The following is a 19552-nucleotide window of genomic DNA, read 5'->3' as shown; positions in this document are numbered from 1 at the left end:
CCCACCCCCACCCCCCCTTATTATACTGTGAACACCGCTTCTGTAACACCACGGGGCCGGTAAGTATCTGTGACACACCACACCCACCACCACCTGTCGTACTGTGAATACCACGAGGCCGGTAAGTATATTTATTTATATATTTAAAGAGACATGTTCACACACACACACACACACACATATATAGAAGTACATCAGTACATGGAAACAGTCAGGGCCAAGATTATCTGTGACCCCCCCCCCCCCCCCATCTGTAACACATACACACACACAGACAGACACACGCAAAGATACACGCACAGATACACGCACATACACACAGACACATAGACACACAGACACACACATAGACAGACACACACACACACAGACACACATACACACACACAGGTAGACATACACACAGAGATACACACACAGACAGATACACAGACAGACACACACAGACAGACACACACACACAGACACATAGACAGACACACACACACACACACACGTAGACAGACACACACAGACAGACACACACACACACACACATACACATGTATTGTAAACACGGAAAAAAAATTAAGATTTTTAAATTTTTATTTATCCTCACATTAATTTCATTATTTACAGTAACAGGTTATTTTTATTTATAATTTCAGTGTTTTGTGTATCGGTTGAAAGAAAGCGAAAACAAGCCCGACATCTTACGGAAAGGTTGTTTCGAGGCCAAGAATCATCAGATGACCTGTAACTTCGACCAGAACCATATGTACGTGGGAACCTGCTGCGACGACAGCTTCTGTAACAGAGATCTCAACCCCGTGTTCCTTCCCAAACAGGAGATCGGCAGTGGTGAGACTTTAATTTAACAGAAAGAAAGAAAGAAATGTTTTATTTAACGACGCACTCAACACATTTTATTTACGGTTATATGGCGTCAGACATATGGTTAAGGACCACACAGATTCTGAGAGGAAACCCGCTGTCGCCACTACATGGACTACTCTTTCTGATTAGCAGCAAGGGATCTTTTATTTGCGCTTAGCACAAACCATGGCCTTTGTTGAACCAGTTATGGATCACTGGTCAGTGCAAGTGGTTTACACCTAACCACTGAGCCTTGCACAGCACTCACTCAGGGGTCGGTATCTGGATTAAAAATCCCATGCCTTGACTGGGATCGGAACCCAGTACCTACCAGCCTGTGGACCGATGGCCTAACCACAACGCCACCGAGGCCGGTTTAATTTAACAGATTATCCTTGGAGTGGGGGCGGAATTCAGCTCAGTCGGTTGAGTACTTGCTTGAGGTGCTTGTGTCGCAGGATCGAACCACCTCTGTGGGAGCTGATTGGGAGTTGTAAGTATTGGTATGACAGGCAAGCTAGTTTAGTATTCTATTTATTACAAACCTACTGCAAACAAGCCGCAACGCAGAAGTAAGCAGATTTCGAGACCTACTAAACATTATTTTTCAACAAATTGAGTCAGCATGTGATCTACGTCACGCTCACATCACGTCAATATTACACCAGTTAGATATTGAGCACTCACGTCACGCCAAAATATTACACTAGTTAGATATTGAGCTGATTGAGAGGTTTTTTCTCATTCCAACCAGTACATGACAACTGATCAAAGATGTCGCAGACAAGTAAATTTCAGGTTAACTTGTACATGATAGATTTTTACCTTGCTTTTCCATTGGGTGGTATGGCATTGGTGACCTGGTCATATGTCTGTAAAATTTTATCACACATATATGTGTTTACAAGTATGTGTTATAGAAAATAACATGATGTTCTCACCAACGGGTGTGTAAGAAAATTGTGTTTTGTGATTTTTCAGGCCCACTGTCGCCCGATGCCGATCTCCGGTTTCAGTTGCCGCTCATCCTGGCCATCTTGCTTCCTGTCATCTGTGTGATAATCGTGATCCCGTGCATTGTGCTGCTGTGTCGCAGAATCCACAAGCGGCGCATGGACGCGCTGTTTGCCCGCGAGCGCAGACTGCTGGAGGACGACGGGATTCGGGCATCACAAGTCGGCGACAACACACTGCAGGTCAGTCGGAATACAGTGGTAAAACACTCGCTTGATGCGTGGTCGGTCTGGGATCGATCCCAATCGGTGGACCCATTGGGCTATTTCTCATTCAAGACAGTGCACCATGACTAGTATATCAAAACTGTAACTTATTGTGGTAGTGGGCGTCCTGCCCACTACCACAGTTGTAAAGCACTTGTTTGATGCATGGTCAGTCTGAGATCGATCCCCGTCTGTGGACCCTTTGAGCTATTTTTCGTTCCAGCCAGTGCACCACAACTGGTATATCAAAGGTTATGGTGTGTGCTATCCTGTCTGTGGGATGGTGCATATAAAAGATATCTCGCTACTAATGGAAAAATGTAGCAGGTTTCCTCACCAAGACTATACATGTCAGTATTACCAAATGTTTGATATCCAATAGCCGATGATTACTAAATCAGTGTACTCTAGTGGTGTCGTTAAACAAAACAAATTTACTTTTTCTTTCTTTTCTAATATTTGTTTTTGTGTGTCCACAGGAGTTGTATGATTCATCAGTAACATCAGGAAGTGGGTCGGGCTTACCGTTCCTGGTACAGCAGACTGTCGCAAGACAAGTGAGACTCGACGAGTGCATAGGTAAACATATTTCTAACACCTGTTGGTGAGAATATCATGCGTTATTCATGGTATCACATGCCAATAACACACATATGTTTGTTATTAATTTATGGCCATACGATTGGCTGCACCTATGGATGTTCTGCTTGCCACAGCTCTATCATCTATGGGTATGTTATTGATTTATAGCCATATGATTGGCTGCATCTATGGATGTTCTGCTTGCCACAGCTCTATCATCTATGGGTATGTTATTGATTTATGGCCATACGATTGGCTGCACCTATGGATGTTCTGCTTGCCACAGCTCTATCATATATATATATATTTATCCTATAACTTACCCATGATATCCATGTACTAATTTAGTTCATTATCCACATGGTTAAGATAATATACAGGGAAATATAACCAGTATTACACACGTGTACAACAAATGACATATTTTGGGGAAGCAAAGTCATAATTTTATGCAGTTTCCCCAGTCTTAGCTCTGTGTAATCGCTTAACAAAATGACATCATTTCATTGTCTAGCTACATTTGAAACGTTTTGATATGGTCCTTGTTATTCTTAAAAATAATAATATGGATAATGTGGATAATAAAGAAATTATTACACTTGTGTGTGTGTGTGTACTACTGATTTTACAAAACTCGTGTCAGGATTCATGTATTACCCTCGCTCTCACTCAGGCAATACAAGACACTTGTTTTGTAATCTCTCTGTACGACACACAAGCTCGTATAATAATCTCTATGTATTAACTCGGTTAATAATGGTATGCAAATTTAAAGGTATATGCAAATTCGCAAGGTCTCTAGGTAATAATATGTTGCTGTCAATGAATTATTTGTTTCTGACAAACTTGTATACCTGACCGTAACATTTTCATAAGATTTAGTTAAAATGTGTGACATCAAATTAATTTATGAAACTAATTTGTACTAATCGTGACAGGCCAATAGCCTGGGTGTCCCCCCCCCCCCCACCCCACCCCCAATAATTTTGGCCGTTTTATTTTTTTTAAATTGATAACCATTACATCTCGACTGAATGTAAAAGTTGTAGTGAGACTAACGGATCGAGATTAACGACGAGGGTTACAGTAATGGGCAAACAACCTTTGAATCATGCCACTGGACCCGCAGATAACTCAAGCCTTCGGCGCTCGTTCAATTGGGCCCCTCAATAATGTCCACCATGCTACGGGCCTGTGTGGTGACGTCATATTACGGATGGAGGCGACTTCAGTATTATAATTTCCTAAATATGGAATGCAAATGTTATTTCACTAGTGTTACAGAATAAATAGATTTTGTTACTTGTGTTTTTTGACGAATTCTCTATATATACATATTTTGTATATTTCAGGAAAGGGTCGTTATGGCGAAGTGTGGCGCGGGAAGTACCATGACGAAGACGTGGCTGTGAAGATCTTCTCGTCGCGCGATGAGGCCAGCTGGATCCGAGAGACGGAGATCTACAACACGTGCCTACTGCGACACGAGAACGTGCTCGGCTACTACGCCTCGGACATGACGAGCCGCAACTCATGCACGCAGCTGTGGCTCATCACCCACTACCACCGACACGGCTCCCTCTACGACTACCTCCAGCGCAACATCATCACCAAGGAGCAGATGCTAGAGCTGGCGCACAGCGCGGCCGCAGGGCTGGTTCACCTCCACACGGAGATCGTCGGCAATCACGGGAAGCTGGCCATTGCACACAGGGACATAAAGACGAAGAATATCCTCGTCAAGAAGAACGGCTCATGTTGTATAGGCGATCTAGGGCTGGCGGTGACGCACGCACAGGAGAACAATAAGTTGGATCTGGGGAGGAATAATAAAGTGGGGACAAAGCGGTACATGGCGCCAGAACTGTTGAACGAGACGTTGAATCCAGATTTCTTCGATTCGTTTAAGTGCGTCGATGTGTACGCCTTCGGGTTGGTGGTGTGGGAAATCTGCAGGCGAACCGTGACAGGAGGTGAGTGTTAAGTAGAGCTTGAAGTTTTGGGGTTGTTTTAAATTAAGTAGATCATGAACAACCGGTCTCTGTGGAGTGGTGTTTAAAACACCCCACCATCCCACCCCACCATCACCCCACCCCACCCACTGTTGGGTTTAAGACTGGTGCTGGGTTCATATCCCGGTATGTTTGTTTAAAACACCCCACCATCCCACCACACCACCCCACCCACTGTTGGGTTTAAGACTGGTGCTGGGTTTATATCCTGGTATGTTTGTTTAAAACACCCCACCATCCCACCACACCACCACCCCACCACCCCACCACTCCACCCCACCCACTGTTGGGTTTAAGACTGGTGCTGGGTTCATATCCCGGTATGTTTGTTTAAAACACCCCACCACCACACCACCACCCCACCACTCCACCCCACCCACTGTTGGGTTTAAGACTGGTGCTGGGTTCATATCCCGGTATGTTTGTTTAAAACACCCCACCACCACCCCACTCACCCACTGTTGGCTTTAAGACTGGTGCTGGGTTCATATCCCGGTATGTTTGTTTAAAACACCCCACCATCCCACCACACCACCACACCACCCTACCCACTGTTGGCTTTAAGACTGGTGCTGGGTTCATATCCCGGTATGTTTGTTTAAAACACCCCACCACCACCCCACCCCACCCACTGTTGGGTTTAAGACTGGTGCTGGGTTCATATCCCGGTATGTTTGTTTAAAACACCCCACCATCCCACCACCCCACCACACCACCCCACCCACTGTTGGCTTTAAGACTGGTGCTGGGTTCATATCCCAGTATGTTTGTTTAAAACATTCCACCACCACCCCACCCCACCCACTGTTGGGTTTAAGACTGGTGCTGGGTTCATATCCCGGTATGTTTGTTTAAAACACCCCGCCATCCCATCACTCCACCACACCACCCCACCCACTGTTGGCTTTAAGACTGGTGCTGGGTTCATATCCCGGTATGTTTGTTTAAAACACCCCACCATCCCACCACACCACCACACCACCATCCCATCACACCACCACACCACCCCACCCACTGTTGGGTTTAAGACTGGTGCTGGGTTCATATCCCGGTATGTTTGTTTAAAACACCCCACCACCACCCCACCCCACCCACTGTTGGGTTTAAGACTGGTGCTGGGTTCATATCCCCACCCCCCACCATCCCACCACACCACCACCCCACCACACCACCACCCCACCCCACCCACTGTTGGGTTTAAGACTGGTGCTGGGTTCATATCCCAGTATGTTTGTTTAAAACACCCCACCACCACCCCACCATCCCATCACACCACCACCCCACCCACTGTTGGCTTTAAGACTGGTGCTGGGTTCATATCCCGGGATGTTTGTTTAAAACACCCCACCATCCCACCACACCACCACACCACCACCCCACCACCCCACCACTCCACCCCACCCACTGTTGGGTTTAAGACTGGTGCTGGGTTCATATCCCGGTATGTTTGTTTAAAACACCCCACCACATCACCACCACCCCACCCCACCCCACCCACTGTTGGGTTTAAGACTGGTGCTGGGTTCATATCCCAGTATGTTTGTTTAAAACACCCCACCACCACCCCACCCCACCCACTGTTGGGTTTAAGACTGGTGCTGGGTTCATATCCCGGTATGTTTGTTTAAAACACCCCACCATCCCACCACACCACCACCCCACTCCACCCACAGTTGGGTTTAAGACTGGTGCTGGGTTCATATCCCGGTATGTTTGTTTAAAACACCCCACCATCCCACCACACCACCACCCCACCCCACCCACTGTTGGGTTTAAGACTGGTGCTGGGTTCATATCCCGGTATGTTTGTTTAAAACACCCCACCATCCCACCACACCACCACCCCACTCCACCCACAGTTGGGTTTAAGACTGGTGCTGGGTTCATATCCCGGTATGTTTGTTTAAAACACCCCCACCATCCCACCACACCACCACCCCACCACACCACCACCCCACCCCACCCACTGTTGGGTTTAAGACTGGTGCTGGGTTCATATCCCAGTATGTTTGTTTAAAACACCCCCACCATCCCACCACACCACCACCCCACCCACTGTTGGGTTTAAGACTGGTGCTGGGTTCATATCCCAGTATGTTTGTTTAAAACACCCCACCATCCCATCACACCACCACACCACCCCACCCACTGTTGGCTTTAAGACTGGTGCTGGGTTCATATCCCGGTATGTTTGTTTAAAACACTCCACCACACCACCACACCACCACCCCACCACCCCACCACTCCACCCCACCCACTGTTGGGTTTAAGACTGGTGCTGGGTTCATATCCCGGTATGTTTGTTTAAAACACCCCACCATCCCATCACACCACCACCCCACCACATCACCACCCCACCCCACCCCACCCACTGTTGGGTTTAAGACTGGTGCTGGGTTCATATCCCAGTATGTTTGTTTAAAACACCCCACCATCCCACCACCCCACCCCACCCACTGTTGGGTTTAAGACTGGTTCTGGGTTCATATCCCGGTATGTTTGTTTAAAACACCCCACCATCCCACCACACCACCACCCCACCCCACCCACTGTTGGCTTTAAGACTGGTGCTGGGTTCATATCCCAGTATGTTTGTTTAAAACACCCCACCATCCCACCACACCACCACCCCACCCCACCCACTGTTGGCTTTAAGACTGGTGCTGGGTTCATATCCCGGTATGTTTGTTTAAAACACCCCACCATCCCACCACACCACCACCCCACCACCCCACCCCACCCACTGTTGGGTTTAAGACTGGTGCTGGGTTCATATCCCGGTATGTTTGTTTAAAACACTCCACCATCCCACCATCCCACCACACCACCCCACCCACTGTTGGGTTTAAGACTGGTGCTGGGTTCATATCCCGGTATGTTTGTTTAAAACACCCCACCATCCCACCACACCACCACCCCTCCCACTGTTGGGTTTAAGACTGGTGCTGGGTTCATATCCCGGTACGTTTGTTTAAAACACCCCACCACACCACCACACCACCACCCCACCACTCCACCCCACCCACTGTTGGGTTTAAGACTGGTGCTGGGTTCATATCCCGGTACGTTTGTTTTATTATGCTCGTTGTTGTTTTTTCGCTTTTTTTTCGTTTTTTATATTTTTATTAAAAACCTTTTGGAAAAAAAAGAAGTACAAAACATTGACATAAACAAAATATACATAAAAATATATGTATGTTTTTTTGGTACATTATTTTTAAAATATGTTTTAACAGGTCATTGAAGAGTTATAATTAAAGATTGATAGACCAATGTGCTCTAGTGGTGTCATTAAACTTATACTAAAACACAGTTTCTTCATCCACAGGTTTTGCAGAAGAGTATAAAGTCCCCTACTGGGACCTGGTCCCAACAGATCCCAGCTTTGAAGACATGAAGAAAGTTGTGTGTGTAGATCAACAGCGTCCAGTCCTGCCTAACAGATGGGCTTGCGACCCTGTAAGTGTGATGTAGAGCCCTCGACTGAAGTGCTTTTGAGTGTTAGGATCAAAACCCCTAGGAGGACCTATTCTCTGATTTAAAAAATAAAAATAATCTGTCCCCACTAGTGCATAACAACTGGAATATTGAAAGCAATGCTTGTCGAAAAGAACATATAAATGATCTCTTGTAATAAAAAATGTAGCAGGTTGACATTCAGTAGCCAGGATGTTAATAAATCTGTGTGCTTTAAAGGGACAGAGCCTAGTTTTTAAACACTAAGGCATATTTTTCACTATTGGAGCCGTTTATTATCACTGAAATCAAACTACTTATATTGTATTCTTTAGAATATCAATTTCTGTAGAACTGAAGTGTTTCTGGACATCCTGGTGTTTGTAACACCACAAAATGCATTTGTCATATTTTTAAAAACGCACGTGTGTTTCAGAAGTAAGGGTTATGGAGTCACGTTTTAGTCTATTTTTAAGGGTATTTCAACGTCACACTCTTGTTTCACTCTGTTGGTAAGGTTTGTAAATTAACCAAACTTAGTGTCCATTTTTACCAGTTGAAACTAGATTCTAATACAACTTTCATATAAGCCTTTTTTCCATTGTTTAATTTTCGTAATAAATCGGACGATAGATGTACGCTGTCATGGGCAATCAGGATTTATCACAATGACAAAATTCCGAGAACTCGTCCAATATGTTGTCGCTTAGCCTCATGTGTTGTGTTTTCATTAGTATATTAATTCCGTGTCTTGCATTATATTTAAATGTCGATATAAATAATTTTCAACAAAATTACTAACTTCAGATGAAAATGATTATATTGTTACTATTTTGTTATTATTTCGTGTCATTGTAACTTTTAACAGTTCGTTAGCAGCAATGAACATGCACCCACCCACCCAAAGTACAGTCCGGTCACTGATCGATCGCAGCAGTCACCAGCATGTGTCTTGTGGTCTGCTCTTCTAGTTTGTGTTCTCAAAAGGGTACAAGCAGATTCATCAGAAATAATTAAATCACAATCTGAAGTACCTTATTTTTGTTTAGAACATACTTTTTGTGACAATAAAATTGATAAAGAAGACAAGATGAAAATCAGTTGATTTTTTAAACACAATTTTAAACAACATTAATTGCTTTATAATATCGCACAATTCTGAAAAACTTTTGAAAATAATACTTGCCCTTTAGTAAATGCATATTATTTTATGTATTTATGTAAACTTTAAGTGAAAATATGTTAGCAAGTTATAAACTTGTAGACTACCCCATCAATGTGGTTTTTGTACACAAACCAGGCGAATTCCTCAAAATAATTCAATACGAGGTTGAAACACCGCTCACAAATGTAAAGTCCTATCATATCCATATGTCTTGTAACAAAAATGAACAGCCAATGAACATATTTCTTTTAGTGTATCCTGTATTAAAACAAATCACGTTCAAAAGACAGACTACAATGCTGATAAATTTGCAATTTGGGTCACTCCTAAGACAGTGACGTCATGTGAAGAGAACGAAAACAATATTACGTCATACTTTTACTTACTACAAGCGTTTTCATTGAATATCGTAAGGAGAATAGATAATTAATTGTTTTATATTGTGGTATTTCTTTAATAAAACACAATAAAATGTCTTACAGATACTCTTAATAGGTGTAGTATTAGAATAATGTGACTGTGTTTCGTTGTTAACTATAACGATTTATCACAAAACTTTTGGATCCAAATTTTGTGATAAATCCTTATAGTAAACAATGAAACACAGTCACATTATCCCCTAACTCTTAAGTGAAAACTATGCCTTCGTGTTCAAAGACTAGGGTGTGTCCCTTTAATGATGTCCTTAAACCAAAAGAATTTTAAAGTGTATTATGTACAGTTCACAAAGCACCAGGCATAGTTGGTTAGCTAGATGGATTCCAGTCTTGTTTTACTGGTTACCTGCTATAGCAACACCATGCAATACGAGAATAGCCACAGGAGAACGGCCGATTGCATTTCTTTTTTCCCCAGATCATTCTGTCGGTTGGCCCATTAGGCTATTTCTGTCTCCAGCCAGTGTACTACGACTCCTATATCAAAGGCTTTGGTTTGTGCCATCCTGTCGTTGGGATGGTGCATATAAAAGATCCCTTGCTGCTAATCGAAAAGAGTAACTTATGAAGTGGCGACAGCGGGTTTCCTCTCTCAATATCTGTGTGGTCCTTAACCATATGTTTGTCGCCATATAACCGTAAATAAAATGTGTTGAGTGTGTCGTTAAATAAAACATTTCATTCTTTTTTCCCCCAGATCATGATAAAGATGTCGAAGCTGATGAAGGAATGCTGGGCACAGAATCCCAAAGCAAGGCTGTCCATGTTACGAGTGAAAAAGACACTTCATGTTATGCTCGCCTCAAAAGAGAAAGAAAAAGAAGCCGATATTAAAATGAAATATGATATAGAAAGTTCGTACGAGAGTTCCAAGTGCTGACAAAACATGATATTTTGCCATACCTGAGTTGGTAACTGTTCGAGAAACCGGGAGAGAGAAGTCGATTTTAAAACAATGATATATAAAGCTTGTATGAGTGTTTGAAAATGCTGACAAAATCTTATCATTTTGTAACAGTTTGAGAAGCAGGGGAGAGAGAGAGACGCCAATTCTAAAAAGAGATATGATGTCGATTTTAAAACAAAATGATATAGAAAACTTGTACGAGAGTTCGAAAATGCGGACAAAATCTTATCATTTTGTAACAGTTTGTGAAGCAGGGAAGAGAGAGAGAGGCCAATTCTAAAAGGAGATATGATGTACAAAGCTTGAATGAGACTTTGAAATGCTGACAAAACCATTTTTAAATCATCATAGTTTGAGAAAGAGAAAGAGGCTGATTTTAAAACAAAATCTGATATGCAAAGCTCGTTCAAGAGTTTGAAATTCTAACAGAACCATATTTTGTCATTGTAGTTTTGTAATAGTTTGAGAAAAAGAAAGGCCGATATTAAAATGAAATGGAGTGTAGAAAGCTTATTTGTTAGTTCCAAGAGCTGACAGAAGTCTGAGTTGTTGCATGGTTTAAGCAGAAACACGTGGATCAAATCTTAATTGTATATTATAGACTCTCGCACATTTTGTTATCCTCCAGTTTTAAGTGATGTACAAATGTCAAAAATCATGGGTGACATACGATGACAGATTGAATCATGTGTAGTAGATTTATCACCCTCATTTTGTAACAGTTCTGTTTAGTTGAGATGTGTCAACAAGAATCAAGTGTGGAACGGTAAGCGTATGCTGACCCACATCAAATGGTGTGTAATAGATTGATTTGTTCACTTTTGTTAAAGTGATATGCAGTAACAACAATCGGTGACAAGAGGGTGAAATACTATGAGGTGCGAATAGAATCATGTGTAACACAGACAGATAAGTCATGCAGATTTTGAAGCCAGGAAAAGTGAAATAAGCTAACAAAAGTGGAATCATGCGTAGCATATTGGAAAGACATTAACAAGAATAAAGCATTAAAGTGTTGTCACATGCTCCAGATTGTGTGACAGTTTCGATGGTTTAAGCAGTCCTCTTCATTAACTTCTCCACCCAGGAGCCAGATGGTGTCTCATGTATGTTTTATAGAGATAATATGAAATGTTTTAGTCGCCAAATGAAAACAAATTGTCTCATAGAGGGCTGTTTAAGTTGATCTAGGGTGGTTTGAAACATATATATAACGTTCTCTGATCTCATCAAGTGAAACGTACGATGGCACAAATCAATGTGGAAGGGTTGTGACATTACCAGATTTGTCACAGTTCAAATTTGTCACAGTTCAGAAGATTTAAGTGAAGCGTTGCCGAGGAGAATTCTTTGTAATAATGTCACAATCTGGGATTTGTCACATATTTGTGTCAACTGCTTTTGTCATGTCTCTAGTTTGAATCAAGGTACGATAACACAAGTGGGGTAGTTTTGCGATACCGTAAAATTTGTCTCACATTGTGTCACTGTTTGCTGAGTGCTGAAATGACCCTGACAAGATGATTGCCATTATGGCAGAGTTAATATATTTGGCTGGATTTGTCACATATTTTGTTAGTCAAAAAGTATGACTAGATTTATATCATTTTGTGACTCTTTCAGATTCAGTACTGATATTTTGTCACAGTTGTCCTGTTCAAAATCAAGTCACAAAATTTTACATCAGAGCACAATGGTGCATATCATGTGCATAAAATTACAGATATGCAGTCACAGTTGTCATATTTGTACTAAGACCTATGTACAAATGACCAATAAAAGTAAAGTGTCATTCTCTTAGAATAGTTTATAAAAATGTATGTATGATAACTGATGTACTTGTACTACTTGTGAAAAGTATCATGAATAAATCAAACCATGGACCAAATAAAAATAAAAATCTAATTGAAATTTAAAATAAAGAATCGTCCCTTCCTTACCAACAGTAACTGGTCATTTAATATAGTTTTAAAGTATACATTTTGATACAAAAGTCGTAAAAGACTGAGTTGTGTGTGGATTGTACATTTGCTACATTTTATAGCATTGTCAACTGCAGTTACATTTTATTTCACATCCAGACTGTATTGTTATCACAGTTCCCAATGTGACTAACTTAGCCATGAGACAAAAAGTAGTAAAAGACTGAGCTGTGTGTGGATTGTAAATTTGCTACATGTACATTGCATAGCATCGTGTGAAGTTCGTATGAAGACTTCATCAAACACATGTACATACGCTGATAATGACCCAGGTCGTAAAACATTATACCTGTGGTAAATCGGGCAGAGGAGTCCTCTGTCTTTGTATATTATCTGTATATTAAGGTAACACTAGTACAGCCAAAGATCGCCTGTACAAAGTTTTATGTATAAATTTGTTTTATTATTGCGTGTACAAAGTCTGTATAAAACGTTTTGTTTTTATTTTTATTTTTATTTTTTTTAAAGTGTAAATTTGAAATGTTTCAATAAGCCAAAGATTTGACAGTTCTTGTGAGGGCATTGTATGTGGAGACCATCTGTAGAAGACTGTAACAAATACTTGTTATTTAACACATTGATCTTTGATCTTTGTTCTAAATGATCGTTATGAAATCTAAGAAATTTGTTGGGAATTTTATTGTTTCTCTTTGCTGTCACTTGAGGAATAACAACATTCACAATGCGGTTCATAGATATCATATAGAACCTAGGTTAAAATTAAAATGTACTAATTTTTCAAATTACTAATTTACTTCAGATTATTTTTTAAATTAATTATTTTGAAAACAACTTTAAATAATTTGTTGTAGAATTGGAAACTTTACAGAATCTTCATCATAACCACGCCAAAACGCACCCAAAATATAGAAGATATTTTTTTTTTTTATTATTTACAAAAATCATTAGAGCTTAAGTACTTAAGAGTGTCATTAATGCTTAAGCAGTGTTCTCATTTTGCAATTAGTCTCATTGACATGTCACATGCGTTTTGTCGGCCCTACAAAAATCATAACGTATAAGACTAAGTCGTTCCGATTTAGGTGTTCTCACAGTATGATTCGATCACGTGACAAATCAGTACGACTAATAGCTTAATAGCATCCCTTAAGTAATAGTCTTGTTATTGGAAGACTAATAGCATAATAGCATCCCTTAAGTAATAGTCTTGTTATTGGAAGACTAATAGCTTAATAGCATCCCTTAAGTAATAGTCTTGTTATTGGAATCGACTAGTCCTTAATTAGACATGACTATTTCTTCTTTATCTGTAATCATGTATTAAGTGAGTGATTAGTTTTTTGCCATTGGACAGCAAATATGTAATAATGTGTATAATAACAACTAACTGACATCCAAAAGAAACTTTATATACATAAAATGTGAATAATTTGATAAATATTGTTGGTGATTAAAAAGAACCAATTTGGAAACCACCTTACAGACATTTTGCATGTATCACGAAGTGCATTGTGACATTTAGATATTGAACTTCATGATACTTTCATATCCCACCGTACCGTTTGTTGGTTTTCTATAATACAATTTGAAGCCTTGTAAAGTTTCTTTTGGACATCAGTATATATGATTTTAGATATTGAACTTCACGATACTTTCATATCCCACCGTACCGTTTGTTGGTTTTCTACAATACAATTTCAAGTCTTATAAAATTTCTTTTGGCAGTCGGTCAATCTTATGATCACTGTACGCTGTTGTATGATGTAAATTATTGTTCGAGTTTCAGTTAGCGTTGCAGGGCGTTCATGTTTCAAAACATTGCCAGACCTTGCACTGTTGACTGTTGCTATGGATACCTTCGTGGTTGTTTCGGTTTAAAAGCCTGACATACTGCAATTAGTAATAAGCCGATTGAACAATGATGAAATTATTTTAAATTATAACGTTTGAAAATAGTATTATTTCAATAGATTGGCCATGGTAACAAAAATAACAATTGGAAAGTTGTGAAATAACAAAACAGTTGTTAAATAAATACTGTAGGTAGAAACTTTTTTAACAATAAAATACTTTTATAATTATTTTGACAACAATTTGTACAAAAACCTTTATCTTTTACTTTATTTTGAAAAGTATAAAGCTTGTTAAATAAATACTCCAAACCTTTTTTTTTGTAATAAAAAAAAATTGGAATTATTTTTACCAGATTTTTTACAAATTCCTTTATCTTTTACTTTATGTTAAAAGGTGTAAACCTGGTTAAATAAATATTCCAAACTATTTTTTGGGCAATAAAAACAATTTTGGAAGTTGTTTTGAATTTTTTTTTTACAAATTCCTTTATCTTTGTTTTATTTTGATAACCGTTTACATTTTTGTCCTAAAGCTGGTACATTCAGAAAATACAGAATGTGACCCAATGAAGAATTCAACCGCCAACCCATGGTTGGTTTTTTAAAGTTGCTCTTGAGGTTGCACACCATCGTTTACTTTTTTATGTATTTCAGTATAATTTCTATGTCAGAATATGTTCAGTTAAAAAATAGGACAATGTAGAGAGGGCAACAAGACTGCTACTTTTAGTAAGTAAAGTCACTTGGTAACTACCCAGCAAAAAAATCAACACAAAATAGATTGATGACTTAAATTTTAGTATCAAACTTATTGACTCTTAAGTCAAAGCACCACTTCATTTTGCTGTTATGTAAGTGGTAGCTTACCACCTGTACAGTTGTTATATTTTACTACTAAAAATAACAATTAATTTCAAACCAATGTTGTTGTTTTTTAAATACTACAGATGTCAACCTGCTTGTAATGATCAAAGAAAAATTTGAAAAGGCATTTTAGTAGTTTACATTTTGTTACTGAAGACCTATTTCCAAAACGGGACTATATCATGGTGTTATACGAAGTAACAACATTGGCAATGGTGGTGTTTTGTGTGTGTGTGCTTGTGAGTGCGTGCGCGTGTCTGTGTGTTTGTGTGTGTGTGTGCGCGCGTGTGTGTGGGTGTGCGTGTGTGTGTGTGTGTGTGTGTGTGTGTGTGTGTGTGTGTGTGATGCCCTAAAACACTGTTCATTGAACTTTCTCTACTATTGAGTCTGTATTCATAGAACTATTTCTACTTTTAAGTCTTGTTATATAAACAGTTGGCCACCTATGCTTACCTAACTGTATGATTGGTTTGAATACTATATAGCAATAAATATGTGTTGTATGTGATGATGTCAAGTTTGATACTGTTTTTATATTAAAGGGGCAGTCTTGAAGTTGCATAATGACCAAAAATAAAATAAGTTTCATTTTCTTATGAACTACCTATAAATATTACACCTTTTAATTGCATGCCTACAAAAAATATTAAATCAAATATAACAATTTTAACTACTATTTATACATTTATAAGGGTGACCAACAGGTTAACATGTGTGTAACAGTTGGAATTTTAATTGCATCTCCATACAGTGAAAGAAGATATTAAGGGGTTTTTCCTTTATATTTTTCACCTATAAATTTTGAGAAAACTGTTAAGTCTACAATTAATGATCTTATTCTGAGAACAGACGTTAATTTACAGTGACCACAGTGACTATACCAACATATAGCAGAAAGCACTGATAAGCAAAGTTTGATGATCTTATTCTGAGAACAGACGTTAATTTACAGTGACCACAGTGACTATACCAACATATAGCAGAAAGCACTGATAAGCAAAGTTTGATGATCTTATTCTGAGAACAGACGTTAATTTACAGTGACCACAGTGACTATACCAACATATAGCAGAAAGCACTGATACGCAAAGTTTGATGATCTTATTCTGAGAACAGACGTTAATTTACAGTGACCACAGTGACTATACCAACATATAGCAGAAACCACTGATACGCAAAGTTTGATTATGTGGCATCAAGTAATTTGTAGCTATTTATCGTAAATACATGTGAAAATGCTGAAATACAACTCTTGCAACTTTGGGAATGCGCCTTTAAATAACCAAATTAAGAAGATGGCAGTCTGAATTGCTGGTCAATACATTATTTGTCTGTACATGTATATATATATATATAGCAGCACCATACCAGGTGCCTTATACATAGTCATTTTTTAAAGTGACTGACCCTAGTTTTTAAACACTACAACATATTTTTCACTATTAGAGTTGTTTTTGATAATTTAAATTTAAAGTTATTTCCATTTTATTGTTTTAGAATATCCATTTCTCGTACATCTGAAGTGTTTCTGGTCATCCTGGTGTTTGTAATACCCCGAAATACATTATTCATAATTCTAAAAGTGTACGTATCTCTGAGAAATAAAGGTTATTTAGCCGAATTCTAGTCTATTTTTAAACTGTATTTCCCCATTTAAGCATCATCGACGTTTAGTTTAACTCTATTGTAACTTTATCCAGATGTGTTACAGGTTTGTAGATTAACCAAATTTAAGTGTCCATTTTCACAGGTTGAAATTAGGGTCTGCGGCTTTAAATATTTCACTTCATATTTTAAACCAATCTCTTAAACATCATGATATGAAATGACATTTTTTATTTTTTTATTTTTACTAGACCTCGTAGGCCTAGACATTGTTTTTGTATTTTGATTCTTATTTTGGACATGTCAGAATTCTATTTTTATCATATAGAAATCTAGAGACTTCTATTTCTATTTTTATCTCAGATGTAGATTATAAGTCATAGGGCTATCAAACTAGTCAAGAATTATAAAATGTTTAGAGATGGTTCTTCTATGACTTTAATTGTACTTCACAAGAAAATCATTTTTATACGTTTTCTCTGATTGTAGATAATCTTTAAAGGGCCATAACTCCCTGCCTAAGAAAAATATCGACTTGTATGTTTACATTAATGATGATTTTGAGATATTGTAATTTCTACATATAGGTCAGATGGAGCATGTACCTTTAATTATTTTAACACGACTTAGTATGGTGTTCAATTTCCTAGTCAGATTTACCTAAAACATGCAAGATCAGATAAAAACCTCGACTACAAAACGGTCTTTGCCATGAACAAAATTCAAGGCGAGCTGAAGATCACTCTCCTGAAATGGTTCTAGGCGAGTGATCACTCTCGTTACATATACATGTAATGTGCCATTCACTACTATTTACTCATTTTTTTTACTAAATTTAAATATAAAATGACAGGTTTTTTTATCATGTTTTTTTTTATGTATAACATTATTAGTTTCCAACATTTAAAAAAGTACAACTAAATTAAATATTAAATAAAATGTGTCAAACATTTTATCACAGAAAGCATTTGATTCAACACTCGCCTATAACTTGCCAGGTGAGTGTTGACGGGTGCGTGAGTGATTGCTAACCTTGCCAGGCATAGACTGCAAAGTGTTAAATTATTTAAACACCCCTTGTCTTGGAAATATTTTTAGTCCACTACCGGTTCAACCGAAGGAGTCAATAAGCTTTATCTCCATCCTTCTGTCAGTCTGTCTGTCTGTCAGTCTGTCTGTCCATCTGTCTGTCTGTCTGTCTGTCCATCTTTCCCTCTGTCTCACATAGACTTTACCATAGTTTGATACCCAATAAGCTTTATCTCCATCCTTCTGTCAGTCTGTCTGTCTGTCCATCTGTCCATCTTTCCCTCCGTCTGACATAGACTTTACCATAGTTTGATACCCAATAGCCGATGCTGGGGTGTTGTTAAACATCTATTCTATCCATCTTACCTAGAGTTTTCTGGAGAAAAAAAATCTTTTCACAATGACTCAAGATATTGAGCTGAAAATTTGTGTATATCAAGTTTGACTTTCATGGCAATTTACCAATTTTTGACAGAGTTATGGCCTTCGAAGTTAGGAGATATGAAAATTTGTGTATATCAAGTTTGACTTTCATGGCAATTTACCAATTTTTGACAGAGTTATGGCCCTTGAATTTAGGAGATATGAAAATTTGTTGCACCCGGTAGGGGACATATATTGCTTTAGCAGTACTCTCAGAATGCTTGGTTTTAGGAATCTCTGAGGATATGTCCAACACAGGCATGCTTGAATCTTCAGTGGATGTAAGCATGTGTCAAATAGGTGATTGATTTTTAAACATTGCATGTAATTACTGATCAACTGTCTCATCCTTAATTTATTAGAGGTGGGTAGCTTTAATTTTTGAGGAAGGAAATGGAGGAGGGTGGCAGTGAATATTTTTTGGTGGGGAGATAAGTGAGTGATATCTTAATTTAGTCTTCTCCATATACTGCTTTTGTAAATCACACAAATATTTTAATTATATTCAGTAGTTAAAAAAAGAAGTTTAAAAACTGAATTTATATATTGAATTTATTTTTAGGGGAAGATGTTATCTTGTGAAGTGGAGGGTTGGGACATTAAAAACAAGGGACACCTGGTTAGAGATTTTTGAAGCCATCTCAGTACTATGATACCATAAAACCGTCATTAGCTATGACGTCACAACGATGCATGCCATAGCCTAGGACTGTTTTAAGATATTATAGCACTAAGATAGCTTTAAAACTCTGGGTCCAGGTTCAGTGTGTTCACTGCCTATTTAGGGCTGATGCCTGGACACCCCCACCCCTCCAAAATCTACCCTCAATTTGTTTTGGTGAATATTTTCCGCATTTGGAAGAGACCACCAGTGTACATTTTGCTGTCTGTAAAATCAGTAAGAAATACTTACATGTATCGGTCTCGTATTAAAACTAAAATTTGTACTCCATATTAAAACTAAAATTTGTACTCCATATTAAAACTAAAATTTGTACTCTGTATTAAAATTAAAAATTTGTACACAATTAAAATGTTTTGTATGTATGTATGTATATTGGGCCGAATTTTCAAACCTGTTTGTCTTAAATGTGTGTAACAACATACAGTTACAATGTTTAAACACCTGTGTAACAACATACAGTTACAATGTTTAAACACCTGTGTAACAACATACAGTTACAATGTTTAAACACCTGTG

The 19552-nt window shown here is 38.7% G+C and overlaps 1 protein-coding gene across 3 annotated transcripts in view; it reads left to right on the top strand.

Moving 5' to 3' along the window:
* Positions 1–18428, top strand: part of LOC121387352 (activin receptor type-1-like) — a 53937-nt gene extending 35509 nt beyond the window's left edge. For 2 of the 3 annotated variants that reach the window (XM_041518398.1, XM_041518400.1), the window contains exons 4-9: positions 648–840; positions 1837–2051; positions 2555–2654; positions 4010–4630; positions 7998–8128; positions 10425–18428. In XM_041518398.1, coding sequence (XP_041374332.1) covers positions 648–840; positions 1837–2051; positions 2555–2654; positions 4010–4630; positions 7998–8128; positions 10425–10607 — 1443 coding nt within the window. In that variant the 3' untranslated portion in view covers positions 10608–18428. Of the gene's footprint in view, positions 1–31; positions 60–647; positions 841–1836; positions 2052–2554; positions 2655–4009; positions 4631–7997; positions 8129–10424 lie in introns of those variants that run through there. The other variant, XM_041518401.1, reaches the window with a different exon arrangement.
* Positions 18429–19552: the final 1124 nt, after the last annotated feature.

This window comes from Gigantopelta aegis, chromosome 13 (genome assembly GCF_016097555.1).
Source record: "Gigantopelta aegis isolate Gae_Host chromosome 13, Gae_host_genome, whole genome shotgun sequence".
NCBI classification, from domain to species: domain Eukaryota; kingdom Metazoa; phylum Mollusca; class Gastropoda; order Neomphalida; family Peltospiridae; genus Gigantopelta; species Gigantopelta aegis.
This window is presented reverse-complemented; position numbering and strand designations above follow the sequence as displayed.